Source organism: Coregonus lavaretus (genome assembly GCF_964263955.1).
Source record: "Coregonus lavaretus genome assembly, chromosome: 38".
Lineage (NCBI taxonomy): Eukaryota > Metazoa > Chordata > Actinopteri > Salmoniformes > Salmonidae > Coregonus > Coregonus lavaretus.
The window spans coordinates 29,474,240-29,487,369 of NC_140025.1; the positions used below are offsets into that span (position 1 = coordinate 29,474,240).

At 42.2% G+C, this 13,130-nt stretch overlaps 1 protein-coding gene across 1 annotated transcript; it reads left to right on the forward strand.

The window, feature by feature from the left end:
• Window positions 1-597: 597 nt before the first annotated feature.
• LOC311112538 (claudin domain-containing protein 1-like) lies at window positions 598-9,341 on the forward strand. The gene is made up of 5 exons (XM_084155672.1): window positions 598-649; window positions 1,183-1,773; window positions 3,920-4,027; window positions 7,094-7,231; window positions 7,862-9,341. Exons 2-5 carry the CDS (start codon window positions 1,488-1,490, stop codon window positions 8,080-8,082), a joined length of 753 nt encoding a protein of 250 aa, XP_084011798.1. The 5' UTR covers window positions 598-649; window positions 1,183-1,487; the 3' UTR covers window positions 8,083-9,341.
• The last annotated feature ends 3,789 nt before the right edge of the window (window positions 9,342-13,130 follow it).

Sequence of the window (13,130 nt, forward strand, 5' to 3'; positions counted from 1 at the left end):
TCTATAAGATAATATCAGTCAGTTAACATGACCCTTATGAATTATGAAGCCTTTATGTGCTTTTTTTGATTACATAAATGCTTACAAAATTCAAAATTGACGTTAGCTGATGAATATTATCTCATAAAACAAAAGTATAAGATCTCCTATGCCTGTGTTTACCACACCTTATTTTCGTTGTTTATCCAAAAACGCCATTAATTTCCCTATAGGCTTTGCCAATCGAACCATGGCTGAGTTAGTGCCTACAAAAAGACGCCATTAATACGCCATTCATAGAACCACCTCAGTGTATTGATGCGAATGTGTATCCATTCATAGAACCACCTCAGTGTAGCCAAAAACTACAAAGCCCACATGGTAGTGGTCCACAAGACGCTTTCTGATAAACTGCGTTGACAAAAAAAAGCCACACCCCTCAATAGTTACCACAGCCACAAAGTCATAAACCCCTCTATTTCTACAATATTAATCAAATCTGATTTTATATCTAACCTTAACCATGCTGCCAACTTTATGCCTAACCTTAAATTAAGACCAAAAAGCCAATTTTTGTTTTCATTCATTTTTACCATATAACCAATTTGGACTCTGTGGCTGTGGTAACTAGTGAAAAACCCTAAATCATCCGGAAAAGGAACGCTATTGAGTGAGTTGAATAGCTAAACGTTCATAGCATTTGCTATAAACGTTAATATCGTTGAAATTAATCTGATAGCCATTACATTGGTAAATTATTTAAATGCATGTTGGTTTTGTTCATTCACAACATTTTTATTTTTTTCAAGAAACATGCCATTCTGTCGTGGAGGTTTTGCACAAGTTAGCTAGCTAGCGTTATTAGCATTTGCTGGCAGTCGGTAGATAAAAGTCGATATGTGTAATTCTTGCCACTTTGATACTTTCCTCATAGCAGGGAAATAGCTTTCTGTTTAGTGAGCTAGGTAGATGCATGTCATTACTTAATCATTATTACCATATGCTTATTTGCATTCGCCTTAGCAAAATACTGACAGCTAGCTAACCCCCTTTCATCTGTGCTTATACCGGTAACTTTGCTACTTGTTTGCTAACTACAGGATCTTGTTATCAGAGCCAAAATGTGCCAGTCTAAGATCTGAATTAAAATTCAGTTGAATGACAGTTTGCAATACCTTTCTTCTGATTTGTTCTCCTTCAAAGGAGTGAAGCTGGCCTACTTGGTGATGGTGGGGTTGTGAGGACCTGGACAATAAGGAAGACACAGAGGACTACAGAGTACAGGCTGGGAAGCACTGAACCAGCCACCATGCTCAGGAACTGCACTGTCAATGTTAAGGACATTACTGCAAGGCTGTCAAGTACTCACTGACTAGCTGATCTCTTATAGTGCCCTTATCCCCTACTTTCGACTTCCCTTCATAGGAGGGCACGAGTAGACACATTAACAAATGCAGTAAGAGTGAATTAATTTTAATTCACAAACGGACACTCTTGAATTGCAAACCATGGTGGATAACCGCTACGCTACCGCCCTGGTCATTGGCTCTGTTCTGAGTCTGCTGGCCACAGTCTATCTCTCTGTTGCCGTAGGAACACAGCACTGGTACCAGTACCGAAGTCTGCCCGGCAACCATGAGGCCAGCAACGCTTCGGAGCTCCGTGAGGACTTCATCAACGGGGAGTTTGATGAAAAGACCTACAGCGACACGCTGTTCCGCCTCAATGGCACCCTTGGGCTGTGGTGGAAGTGTGTGCAGGCGCCAGGCCAGTCACACTGGTTCAAAGAGCCTGGTAAGAATCTACACACACTAGAGCGAGTCACTGCAGGGGCCGCTGCAAGACCCATACAAAATGTATACATTGGTTAAAAGCGTCTGCTAAATTGCATATATTATATTACTAATATATATACAGTTGAAGTCGGAAGTTTACATACACCTTAGCCAAATACATTTAAACTCAGTTTTTCACAATTCCTAACATTTAATCCTAGTAAAAATTCCCTGTCTTAGGTCAGTTAGGATCACCACTTTATTTTAAGAATGTGAAATGTCAGAGTAATAGTAGAGAGAATGATTTATTTCAGCTTTTATTTCTTTCATAACATTCCCAGTGGGTCAGAAGTTTACATACACTAAATTAGTATTTGGTACCATTGCCTTTAAATTGTTTAACTTTTCGGGTAGCCTTCAACAAGCTTCCCACAATAAGTTGGGTGAATTTTGGCCCATTCCTCCTGACATAGTTGCTTTAACTGAGTCGGGTTTGTAGGCCTCCTTGCTCGCACACGCTTTTTCAGTTCTGCCCACAAATGTTCTATAGGATGGAAGTCAGGGCTTTGTGATGGCCACTCCAATACCTTGACTTTGTTGTCCTTAAGCCATTTTGCCACAACTTTGGAAGTATGCTTGGGGTCGTTGTCCATTTGGAAGACCCATTTGTGACCAAGCTTTAACTTCCTGACTGATGTCTTGAGATGTTGCTTCAATATATCCACGTCATTTTCCATCCTCATGATGCCATCTATTTTGTGAAGTGCACCAGTCCCTCCTGCAGCAAAGCACCCCCACAGCATGATGCTGCCACACCCGTGCTTCACGGTTGGGATGGTGTTCTTCAGCTTGCAAGCATCCCCCTTTTTCCTCCAAACATAACAATGGTCATTATGGCCAAACAGTTCTATTTTTGTTTCATCAGACCAGAGGACATTTCTCCAAAAAGTAAGATCTTTGTCCCCATGTGCATTTGCAAACCGTAGTCTGGCTTTTTTATGGCGGTTTTGGAGCAGCGGCTTCTTCCTTACTGAGCAGCCTTTCAGGTTATGTCGATATAGGACTCGTTTTACTGTGGATATAGATACTTTTGTACCTGTTTCCTTCAGCATCTTCACAAGGTCCTTTGCTGTTGTTCTGGGATTGATTTGCACCAAAGTATGTTTATCTCTAGGAGACAGAACGTGTCTCCTTCCTGAGCGGTATGACGGCTGCGTGGTCCCATGGTGTTTATACTTGCGTACTATTGTTTGTACAGATGAACGTGGTACCTTCAGGTGTTTGGAAATTGCTCCCAAGGATGAACCAGACTTGTGGAGGTCTACACTTTTTTTTCTGAGGTCTTAGCTGATTTCTTTTGATTTTCCCATGATGTCAAGCAAAGAGGCACTGAGTTTGAAGGTAGGCCTTGAAATACATCCACAGGTACACCTCCAACTGACTCAAATTATGTCAATTAGCCTATCTGAAGCTTCTAAAGCCATGGCATAATTTTCTGGAATTTTCCACGCTGTTTAAAGGAACAGTCAACTTAGTGTATGTAAACTTCTGACCCACTGGAATTGTGATACAGTGAATTATAAGTGAAATAATCTGTCTGTAAACAATTGTTGGAAAGATTACTTGTGTCATGCACAAAGTAGATGTCCTAACCGACTTGCCAAAACTATAGTTTGTTAACAAGACATTTGTGGAGTGGTTGAAAAATGAGTTTTAATGACTCCAACCTAAGTGTATGTAAACTTCCGACTTCAACTGTATATATATTTATTACAGCATTCATTGCAGGTGTTGGTTCAGAAGGGGTGTGCTGGATACACAGGTGGACCAGTTACACATCGCTGTGCCCATCAGTGTTATACACCATGCTAAAATTGTATTATAAAACAAAGGCGTCTTTTTTTCTGATACCCACACAGGAGCAACACTGGGTTTGATATGAGTCTAAATATTTGGTGCTTTCTCCCAATAAGTTTGCGATTCAATCTGATCGCACGTTGTCGACAATGCAGCTTTTAAAGGCAATTTCTGATTGAATGGACGTCTACAGCATTTAACCGTGAATGCGAATGTGTCAACATTGCCGTTAAAAGCTGCAATGTCGATAACCCACATCAGATTGAATCCCGGCCTAACTCTCTGTCTCGCTTCTCTTGTTTTCTCAGATCCTAAGATGGTAACACAGTGTGTGAGCTTCACTCTGCCTCAGCAGTTTGTACCCAAGTACAAAGAACCAGGGAATCACAACACTGGGGAGGACCTGCTTCGGACATGTGAGTCTTGCCTTGCAGCCACACGCACACACAGACACAGACACAGACAGACCCAGTCAAAAGTTTGGACACACCTACTCATTCCAGGGTTTTTCTTTATTTTTACTATTTTCTACATTGTAGAATAATAGTGAAGGCATCAAAACTATGAAATAACACATATGGAATCATGTAGTAATCAAAAAAGTGTTAAACAAATCAAAATGTATTTTATATTTGAGATTCTTCAAAGTAGCCACCCTTTGCCTTGATGACAGCTTTGCACACTCTTGGCATTCTCTCAACCAGCTTCACCTGGAATGCTTTGCCAACAGTCTTGAAGGAGTTCCCACATATACCTGAGCACTTCACTCTGTATATATTTTTTTATCCACACAAATGTGATCAAAGGCATGACTGAAACATGAAACAACTTTGCTGCAATTCGTGTATACAGATGTTATATACAAATTAATGCGATATTTGAAGCTCTCTCTCTTACTAATTGATTGTACAGTGAACACACATTTCAGTTTGTGAGTGTGATATGGGGGGTTGGAGACAGAGAGAAATAAGAAGTTTTATAAACAATGGCAACACTGCCATGTTGTTCTGAGCCTTGCTGTCGTCTACAGTCGGTTGCTTGAACCTTACCATTCAAACCCGATCTCAATGTGAAACGCCAGGTTCAGAATCTTGAAACCCCATTAGATTTCTTCCCAAAATATTGAGAGAAAATAACTACAACTGAACATAATTCATGGTTTTAATTGTATTTTTGTTATTTTTGGAGTCGTATACTTTTAGGTTATCAAACAGTTTTGTTATTTTTTTTTATTTCAATTTACTAAATTGTTTTTTCCTGATTTTAGTTTTATTTTGTTTTAGTTTAGTATAATAACCTTGGTTCAAACTAAGCTTGTGTTTCAAAGAAATGAAAATTAGGGTTGGAAATGTTGGTGGTTTCCACTGTTGTTTCTTATTGTTACTGACAGTCATGTGACCTCATCTCTTTCACTTTCTCTCTCAGGCAAACACAGACACATAGCCATGCATTCGTAATAAACATTTACATTTTAGTCATTTAGCAGACGCTCTTATCCAGAACGACTTACAGTTAGTGCATACATTGGGGTTGGAGACAGAGAGAAATAAGAAGTTTTATAAACAATGGCAACACTGCCATGTTGTTCTGAGCCTTGCTGTCGTCTACAGTCGGTTGCTTGAACCTTACCATTCAAACCCGATCTCAATGTGAAACGCCAGGTTCAGAATCTTGAAACCCCATTAGATTTCTTCCCAAAATATTGAGAGAAAATAACTACAACTGAACATAATTCATGGTTTTAATTGTATTTTTGTTATTTTTGGAGTCGTATACTTTTAGGTTATCAAACAGTTTTGTTATTTTTTTTTATTTCAATTTACTAAATTGTTTTTTCCTGATTTTAGTTTTATTTTGTTTTAGTTTAGTATAATAACCTTGGTTCAAACTAAGCTTGTGTTTCAAAGAAATGAAAATTAGGGTTGGAAATGTTGGTGGTTTCCACTGTTGTTTCTTATTGTTACTGACAGTCATGTGACCTCATCTCTTTCACTTTCTCTCTCAGGCAAACACAGACACATAGCCATGCATTCGTAATAAACATTTACATTTTAGTCATTTAGCAGACGCTCTTATCCAGAACGACTTACAGTTAGTGCATACATTGGGGTTGGAGACAGAGAGAAATAAGAAGTTTTATAAACAATGGCAACACTGCCATGTTGTTCTGAGCCTTGCTGTCGTCTACAGTCGGTTGCTTGAACCTTACCATTCAAACCCGATCTCAATGTGAAACGCCAGGTTCAGAATCTTGAAACCCCATTAGATTTCTTCCCAAAATATTGAGAGAAAATAACTACAACTGAACATAATTCATGGTTTTAATTGTATTTTTGTTATTTTTGGAGTCGTATACTTTTAGGTTATCAAACAGTTTTGTTATTTTTTTTTATTTCAATTTACTAAATAGTTTTTTCCTGATTTTAGTTTTATTTTGTTTTAGTTTAGTATAATAACCTTGGTTCAAACTAAGCTTGTGTTTCAAAGAAATGAAAATTAGGGTTGGAAATGTTGGTGGTTTCCACTGTTGTTTCTTATTGTTACTGACAGTCATGTGACCTCATCTCTTTCACTTTCTCTCTCAGGCAAACACAGACACATAGCCATGCATTCGTAATAAACATTTACATTTTAGTCATTTAGCAGACGCTCTTATCCAGAACGACTTACAGTTAGTGCATACATTGGGGTTGGAGACAGAGAGAAATAAGAAGTTTTATAAACAATGGCAACACTGCCATGTTGTTCTGAGCCTTGCTGTCGTCTACAGTCGGTTGCTTGAACCTTACCATTCAAACCCGATCTCAATGTGAAACGCCAGGTTCAGAATCTTGAAACCCCATTAGATTTCTTCCCAAAATATTGAGAGAAAATAACTACAACTGAACATAATTCATGGTTTTAATTGTATTTTTGTTATTTTTGGAGTCGTATACTTTTAGGTTATCAAACAGTTTTGTTATTTTTTTTTATTTCAATTTACTAAATTGTTTTTTCCTGATATTAGTTTTATTTTGTTTTAGTTTAGTATAATAACCTTGGTTCAAACTAAGCTTGTGTTTCAAAGAAATGAAAATTAGGGTTGGAAATGTTGGTGGTTTCCACTGTTGTTTCTTATTGTTACTGACAGTCATGTGACCTCATCTCTTTCACTTTCTCTCTCAGGCAAACACAGACACATAGCCATGCATTCGTAATAAACATTTACATTTTAGTCATTTAGCAGACGCTCTTATCCAGAACGACTTACAGTTAGTGCATACATTATCCCCCCCTCCCCCCCCCCCCCCCCGTGGGAATCAAACCCACAACCCTGGCGTTGCAAACGCCATGCTCTACCAACTGAGCTACATCCCTAACATTGGTTTGTCCTTATGAAGCTCTCTTCAGATATTGTATATCCGTCTACAAAACTATAGAAATAACTACTTTTAAACACTTTTCTGACATTTCTAAGTTGGTTTCTCACTGTGTCTGAGCAGACCTGTGGAGGTGCCAGTTCCTGCTGCCTCTGGTGTCCCTAGCCTTGGTGTTCCTTAGCGGGCTCATCGGGGTATGCGCCTGCCTCTGCCGCAGCATCACCCCAACCCTGGGTGTAGGAGTGCTCCACCTGCTGGCAGGTTTGAGAACTACATGGATAATCACAATGCCTCTCAACTCTATTAACCATTTACATTACATTTTAGTCATTTAGCAGACGCTCTTATTCAGAGCGACTTACAGTTAGTGAATAATTTTTTTTTATACTGGCCCCCCGTGGGAATCAAACCCACAACCCTGGCGTTGCAAACGCCATGCTCTATCAACTGAGCTACATCCCTGCCGGCCATTCCCTCCCCTACCCTGGACGACGCTGGGCCAATTGTGCGCCGCCCATGAGTCTCCCGGTCGCGGCCGGCTGCGACAGAGCCTGGATTCGAACCAGGATCTCTAGTGGCACAGTTAGCACTGCGATGCAGTGCCTTAGACCACTGCGCCACTCAGGAGTATATGGCCGGCAGGGGATGTAGCAGAAGGGTTTAACCCTAACTCCCACCACACACAAACAGACACACAAACTTTACACCCAACAACATGTAAAAGTATGAATGAAAGCTAAGGGATTAATTATCCATGCCACCTTCCCCATCTCAATTGTGCTTTATTGGCATGAAATAGACATTAACATTTTGCCAAAGCAGAAGGGTTTAAAATGAAAGTCAAATGTACAATTGCGTAAAGTCACATTCATTGTTGTCTTTCCCATCCAGGTCTGTGTTCCCTGGGCACAGTGTGCTGCTTCCTGGCTGGCATGGACCTGCTCCACAGGGTCTCGGTGCTGCCCGAGGGTGTGGACGGCTCCCTGAGCTGGTCCCTCTACCTGGCCCTCATCTCCTCGCCGCTGCAGATGATGGCGGCCGCCCTCTTCCTGTGGGCCGCCCGGAGCCACCGCCAGAACTACACCCGCATGACCGCCTACCGGGTGGCCTGAAGAGACTGGGTTTCTTTTATACGTCAGGGTTGCGTTCAGTAAGAGCATGGCGTTTATAAATGGAAAATGTGAAGTTGTAGAGTGTTGCCAGTCACATGCAGACTCCAATTTGTAGAAGGTGAGATTGTTTCTATGAAATGGCTACGTTTCTAAACATTTTATATTTACATTTTACATTTTAGTCATTTAGCAGACGCTCTTATCCAGAGCGACTTACAGTTAGCACATACATTATTTTTATCGAACCCACAACCCTGGCGTTGCAAACGCCATGCTCTACCAACTGAGCTACATCCCCTGCCGGCCATTCCCTCCCCTACCCTGGACGACACTGGGCCAATTGTGCGCCGCCCCATGGGTCTCCCGGTCGCGGCCAGCTACGGCAGAGCCTGGATTTATAAATGGCATGTTTTACTGAATGTGACCCTAAACTAATCCTAAATGGCAGTCTACACAACAATGATCTATACTCCTGAGGGGTATCCTACGAAGCAGGTTTTAGTAGTTAGCAAGGTAATTTTGGTTAACTCCGAGTTCAATTCAGGATTCCATTCATACGAAAGTGGCTCACCTTTTCTATGGCAATTAATCCTTCAGAACTAACCTGCTCTGGGGCAGGCTAACTTGCAGTTAACTCCACTTACTCTGAATGAAATGACTGAGCCGTGAGTTGAGGACCAATGAAATCAGATTCCTCTCTCTATCAAAGATTGCATCGTCATCCCTTTCATTTGAGGAAGACGAATGACTTCCTCAAGTCATCTCCCGTCTGGACTACTGCAACTCGCTGTTGGCTGGCCTCCCTGCCTGTGCCATTAAACCCCTACAACTCATCCAGAATGCCGCAGCCCGTCTGGTGTTCAACCTTCCCAAGTTCTCTCACGTCACCCCCCTCCTCCGCACACTCCACTGGCTTCCAGTTGAAGCTCGCATCCGCTACAAGACCATGGTGCTTGCCTATGGAGCAGTGAGGGGAACGGCACCTCTGTACTTCGGGCTCTGATCAGTCCCTACACCCAAACGAGGGCATTGCGTTCATCCACCTCTGGCCTGCTGGCTCCCCTTCCTCTGCGGAAGCATAGCTCCCGCTCAGCCCAGTCAAAACTGTTCGCTGCTCTGGCACCCCAATGGTGGAACAAGCTCCCTCACGACGCCAGGACAGCGGAGTCACTCACCACCTTCCGGAGACATTTGAAACCCCACCTCTTTAAGGATTACCTGGAATAGGATAAAGTAATCCTTCTACCCCCCCCCCCCCCAAAAAAAAAAATTGTATAGTGTTTATCCCACTGGCCAATTGGTGAGTCGCTCTGGATAAGAGCATCTGCTAAATGACGTAAATGTGCCCTTGAGCAAGGCACTTAACCCTAATTGCTCCTGTAAGTCGCTCTGGATAAGAGCGTCTGCTAAATGACTAAAATGTAAAATGAATGATTCAATATTTTTATTTAATGAAATGTTCTGTGTGAAAAAAATAGTATTACTTTACACATTTAGTAATGACAGAATGCATTTTAAACTTCACGCAATGTAACACTTTTGTATAACTTAATAAATAAATAAATATTGATAGGAGTGGGAAGAAAGTGCTTGTGCATTGATAAGCACATTAAAGACGGCATTCACGAAAGTAATAAAATAAAGAGGGCTGGTTAATTTAGGAAAACCCTGAGTAGTTTTAGCTTGCTTCGTAGGATACCCCTATGCTCTTGGAAGGCCTATTAGTGTTCACATCTGTCTTAGCCCAGCACCGTAGCTGTCACGTTCAGGGTGGTGCAACGTACTGAAACATTGCAAATAGAAATGTGATAATTAGAGCTGACATGTCTTACTCTTCATGTCAAAGTATCTGAAGGCTCTACAACTTTGTGCCCTACTGAACACAACTCAAGTGATATAGTGCTGGGCAAGGACAAAAGCCTGCACACTGGCCTCACCAGGACGAGGCATGAAAAGCGCAGGGTGGCCCAGTGATTCACTCGGTAACAACTACGCCTTTACATTGATGTCATGACAATCCTCCCCGTTACTATACCTGATTGACAGATTTTAGGGTGACTAAACTTTCACTACACCTTAACTACACCCCACAGGGTGGCCTAAAGAAGCACTCCACCTGCAATTCACTCTTCAGGGTGGACAAAACTACCACTCCACCTTAAGCACAACTGTTTGACAGCTGACACTAGCCAATAAAACCTCAAACGAGACATCACCTGTATAAACATATCCTAAGAGATTCTCACTGTCATAGAGACAAGTGGTTAATTTGATTTGATTTTAAGATTAATTTGTCCGCAGCAGCACTGTATGTGTATGTGCATGAGGTATATCAAAACCTGTGGTTGATTATGAGAAGGTGAGGTGCGTTTATTATGTTTTTCTTGAAACCTTTTGTTTGTAGGTGCATCTTTAGCAATGCTTTTTTAAATTCAAGTTAACAATGATTGGAGTCATATTTTGCCTTTGCTTCTGTTGACATCTCTACCATTTCTGAATGAATGCTTTTTGCATCACTGCAATAATAGATAATTCTAGCCTTTTTTGTGGGTTTTCCTAAACGAAACAGTTTTTTATGGTTTTGAAGTGTTATCTGTAGAGCGTTGTAGTGACTTTGGACCCCATTTGCCTACATTTCATTTTTTTTTTTTTTTTCAGCTGATGAGAATTTTCTGCTTAATTTTGTGTCATATGTTGATTGAATGTCACCTTTTGGAATGTAACCACTTTTTTGCCATTGTCATCCATATTTATTGACTTTTATTTGAATGTAAAGACATTTTATCCTGTGTTGTTTTGATGACGCTTTAGCTAAGCTGTGTTTTGATCTCCCTCTTGATGTTTATTATATATTTTTCTGTTATGTTGAAGTAAATGTAGTTCCAATACTTAGGTTTTCTGAAGCCTACAGTGTTTGAAGCCAGCTTGAAACTACCAATGACAAGACAACTGGCACTAACTCCAAGTACGCTTATGGTTTACTGATATGGTTTACTAGGACACATTTTATGAAGTGTATCAATGTGTTGAAACACCTTGTGGCTTTTGTAAAAGTTTTTATATGTAACTATACCTAAAGTACACTGCATAGTTGTTTCCATAAGAATAAAGTTCACCTATGGTGACCTCCGGTCTGGTTGTCTGAGTGTTAATATTGTATGTGCGTGGGAGTGTGTTTTAAATAATTAAATGGTGTTGTGTGTAACATAACTAAAGTTTGGGAGGAAAGACCACACCTGAAACAATTTACATCTCCTTCCCTCTTGACAATCAAACAATTTACCCTAACTACCCTAACCAGAAACCGTGGATAGAAGGCAGCATTCGCGCAAAACTGAAAGCGCAAACCACCGCATTTAACCATGGCGAGGTGACTGGGAATATGGCAGAATACAAACAGTGTAGCTACTCACTCCGCAAGGCAATTAAACCGGCAAAACATCAGTATAGAGACAAAGTGGAGTCGCAATTCAACGGCTCAAACACCAGACGTATGTGGCACGGTCTATAGACAATCACGGACTACAAAAGGAAAACCAGCTACGTCGCCGACACCCATGTCTCGCTTCCAGACAAGCTACACACCTTCTTTGCCCGCTTTGAGGATAACACAGTGCCACCAACGAGGCCCACTACCAAGGACTGTGGCCGACGTGAGTAAGACATTTAAGCATGTTAACCCCCGCAAGGCTGCCGGCCCAGACGGCATCCCTAGCCGCGTCCTCAGAGCATGCACAGACCAGCTGGCTGTTGTGTTTACGGACATATTCAATCTTTCCCTTTCCCAGTCTGCTGTTCCCACATGCTTCAAGATGGTTACCATTGTTCCTGTACCCAAGAAAGCAAAGGTAACTGAACTAAATGACTATCGCCCCGTAGCACTCACCTCTGTCATCATGAAGTGCTTTGAGAGACTAGTCAATGATCATATCACCTCTACCTTACCTGTCACCCTAGACCCACTTCAATTTGCTTACCGCCCCAATAGATCCACAGACGATGCAATCGCCATCACACTGCACACTGCCCTATCCCATCTGGACAAGAGGAATACCTATGTAAGAATGCTGTTCATTGACTATAGCTCAGCATCCAACACCATAGTACCCACCAAGCTCATCATTAAGCTCGAGGCCCTGGGTCTGAACCCCGCCCTGTGCAACTGGGTCCTGGACTTCCTGATGGGGCGCCCCCAGTTGGTGAAGGTAGGAAACATCTCCACTTCGTTGATCCTCACCACTGGGGCCCACAAGGGTGCATGCTCAGCCCTCTCCTGTACTCCCTGTTCACCCATGACTGCGTGGCCAAGCACGCCTCCAACTCAATCATCAAGTTTGCAGACGACACAACAGTAGTACAGGGAGGAGGTGAGGGCTCTGGGAGTGTGGTGCCAGGAAAACAACCTCTCACTCAACATCAACAAAACAAAGGAGATGATTGTGGACTTCAGGAAACGGCAGAGGGTGCACCCCCCTATCCACATCGACGGGACCGCAGTGGAGAAGGTGGAAAGCTTCAAGTTCCTTGGTGTACACATCACTGACAAACTGAAATGGTCCACCCACGCAGACAGTGTGGTGAAGAAGGCGCAACAGAGCCTCTTCAACCTCAGGAGGCTGAAGACATTTTGGCTTGGCACCTAAAACCCTCACAAACTTTTACAGATGCACAATTGAGAGCATCCTGTCGGGCTGTATCACCGCCTGGTACGGCAACTGCACCGCCCGCAACCGCAGGGCTCTCCAGAGGGTGTAGCGGTCTGCCGAACACATTACCGGGGGCAAACTACCCGCCCTCCAAGACACCTACAGCACCTGATGTCACAGGAAGGCCAAAAAGATCATCAAGGACATCAACCACCTGAGCCACTGCCTGTTCACCCCGCTATCATCCAGAAGGCGAGGTCAGTACAGGTGCATCAAAGCTTGGACCGAGAGAATGAAAAACAGCTTCTATCTCAAGGCCATCCGACTGTTAAATAGCAATCACTAGCACTTTAGAGGCTGCTGCTGCCTTTTGAAATCACTGGCTACTTTAAGAAATGGAAC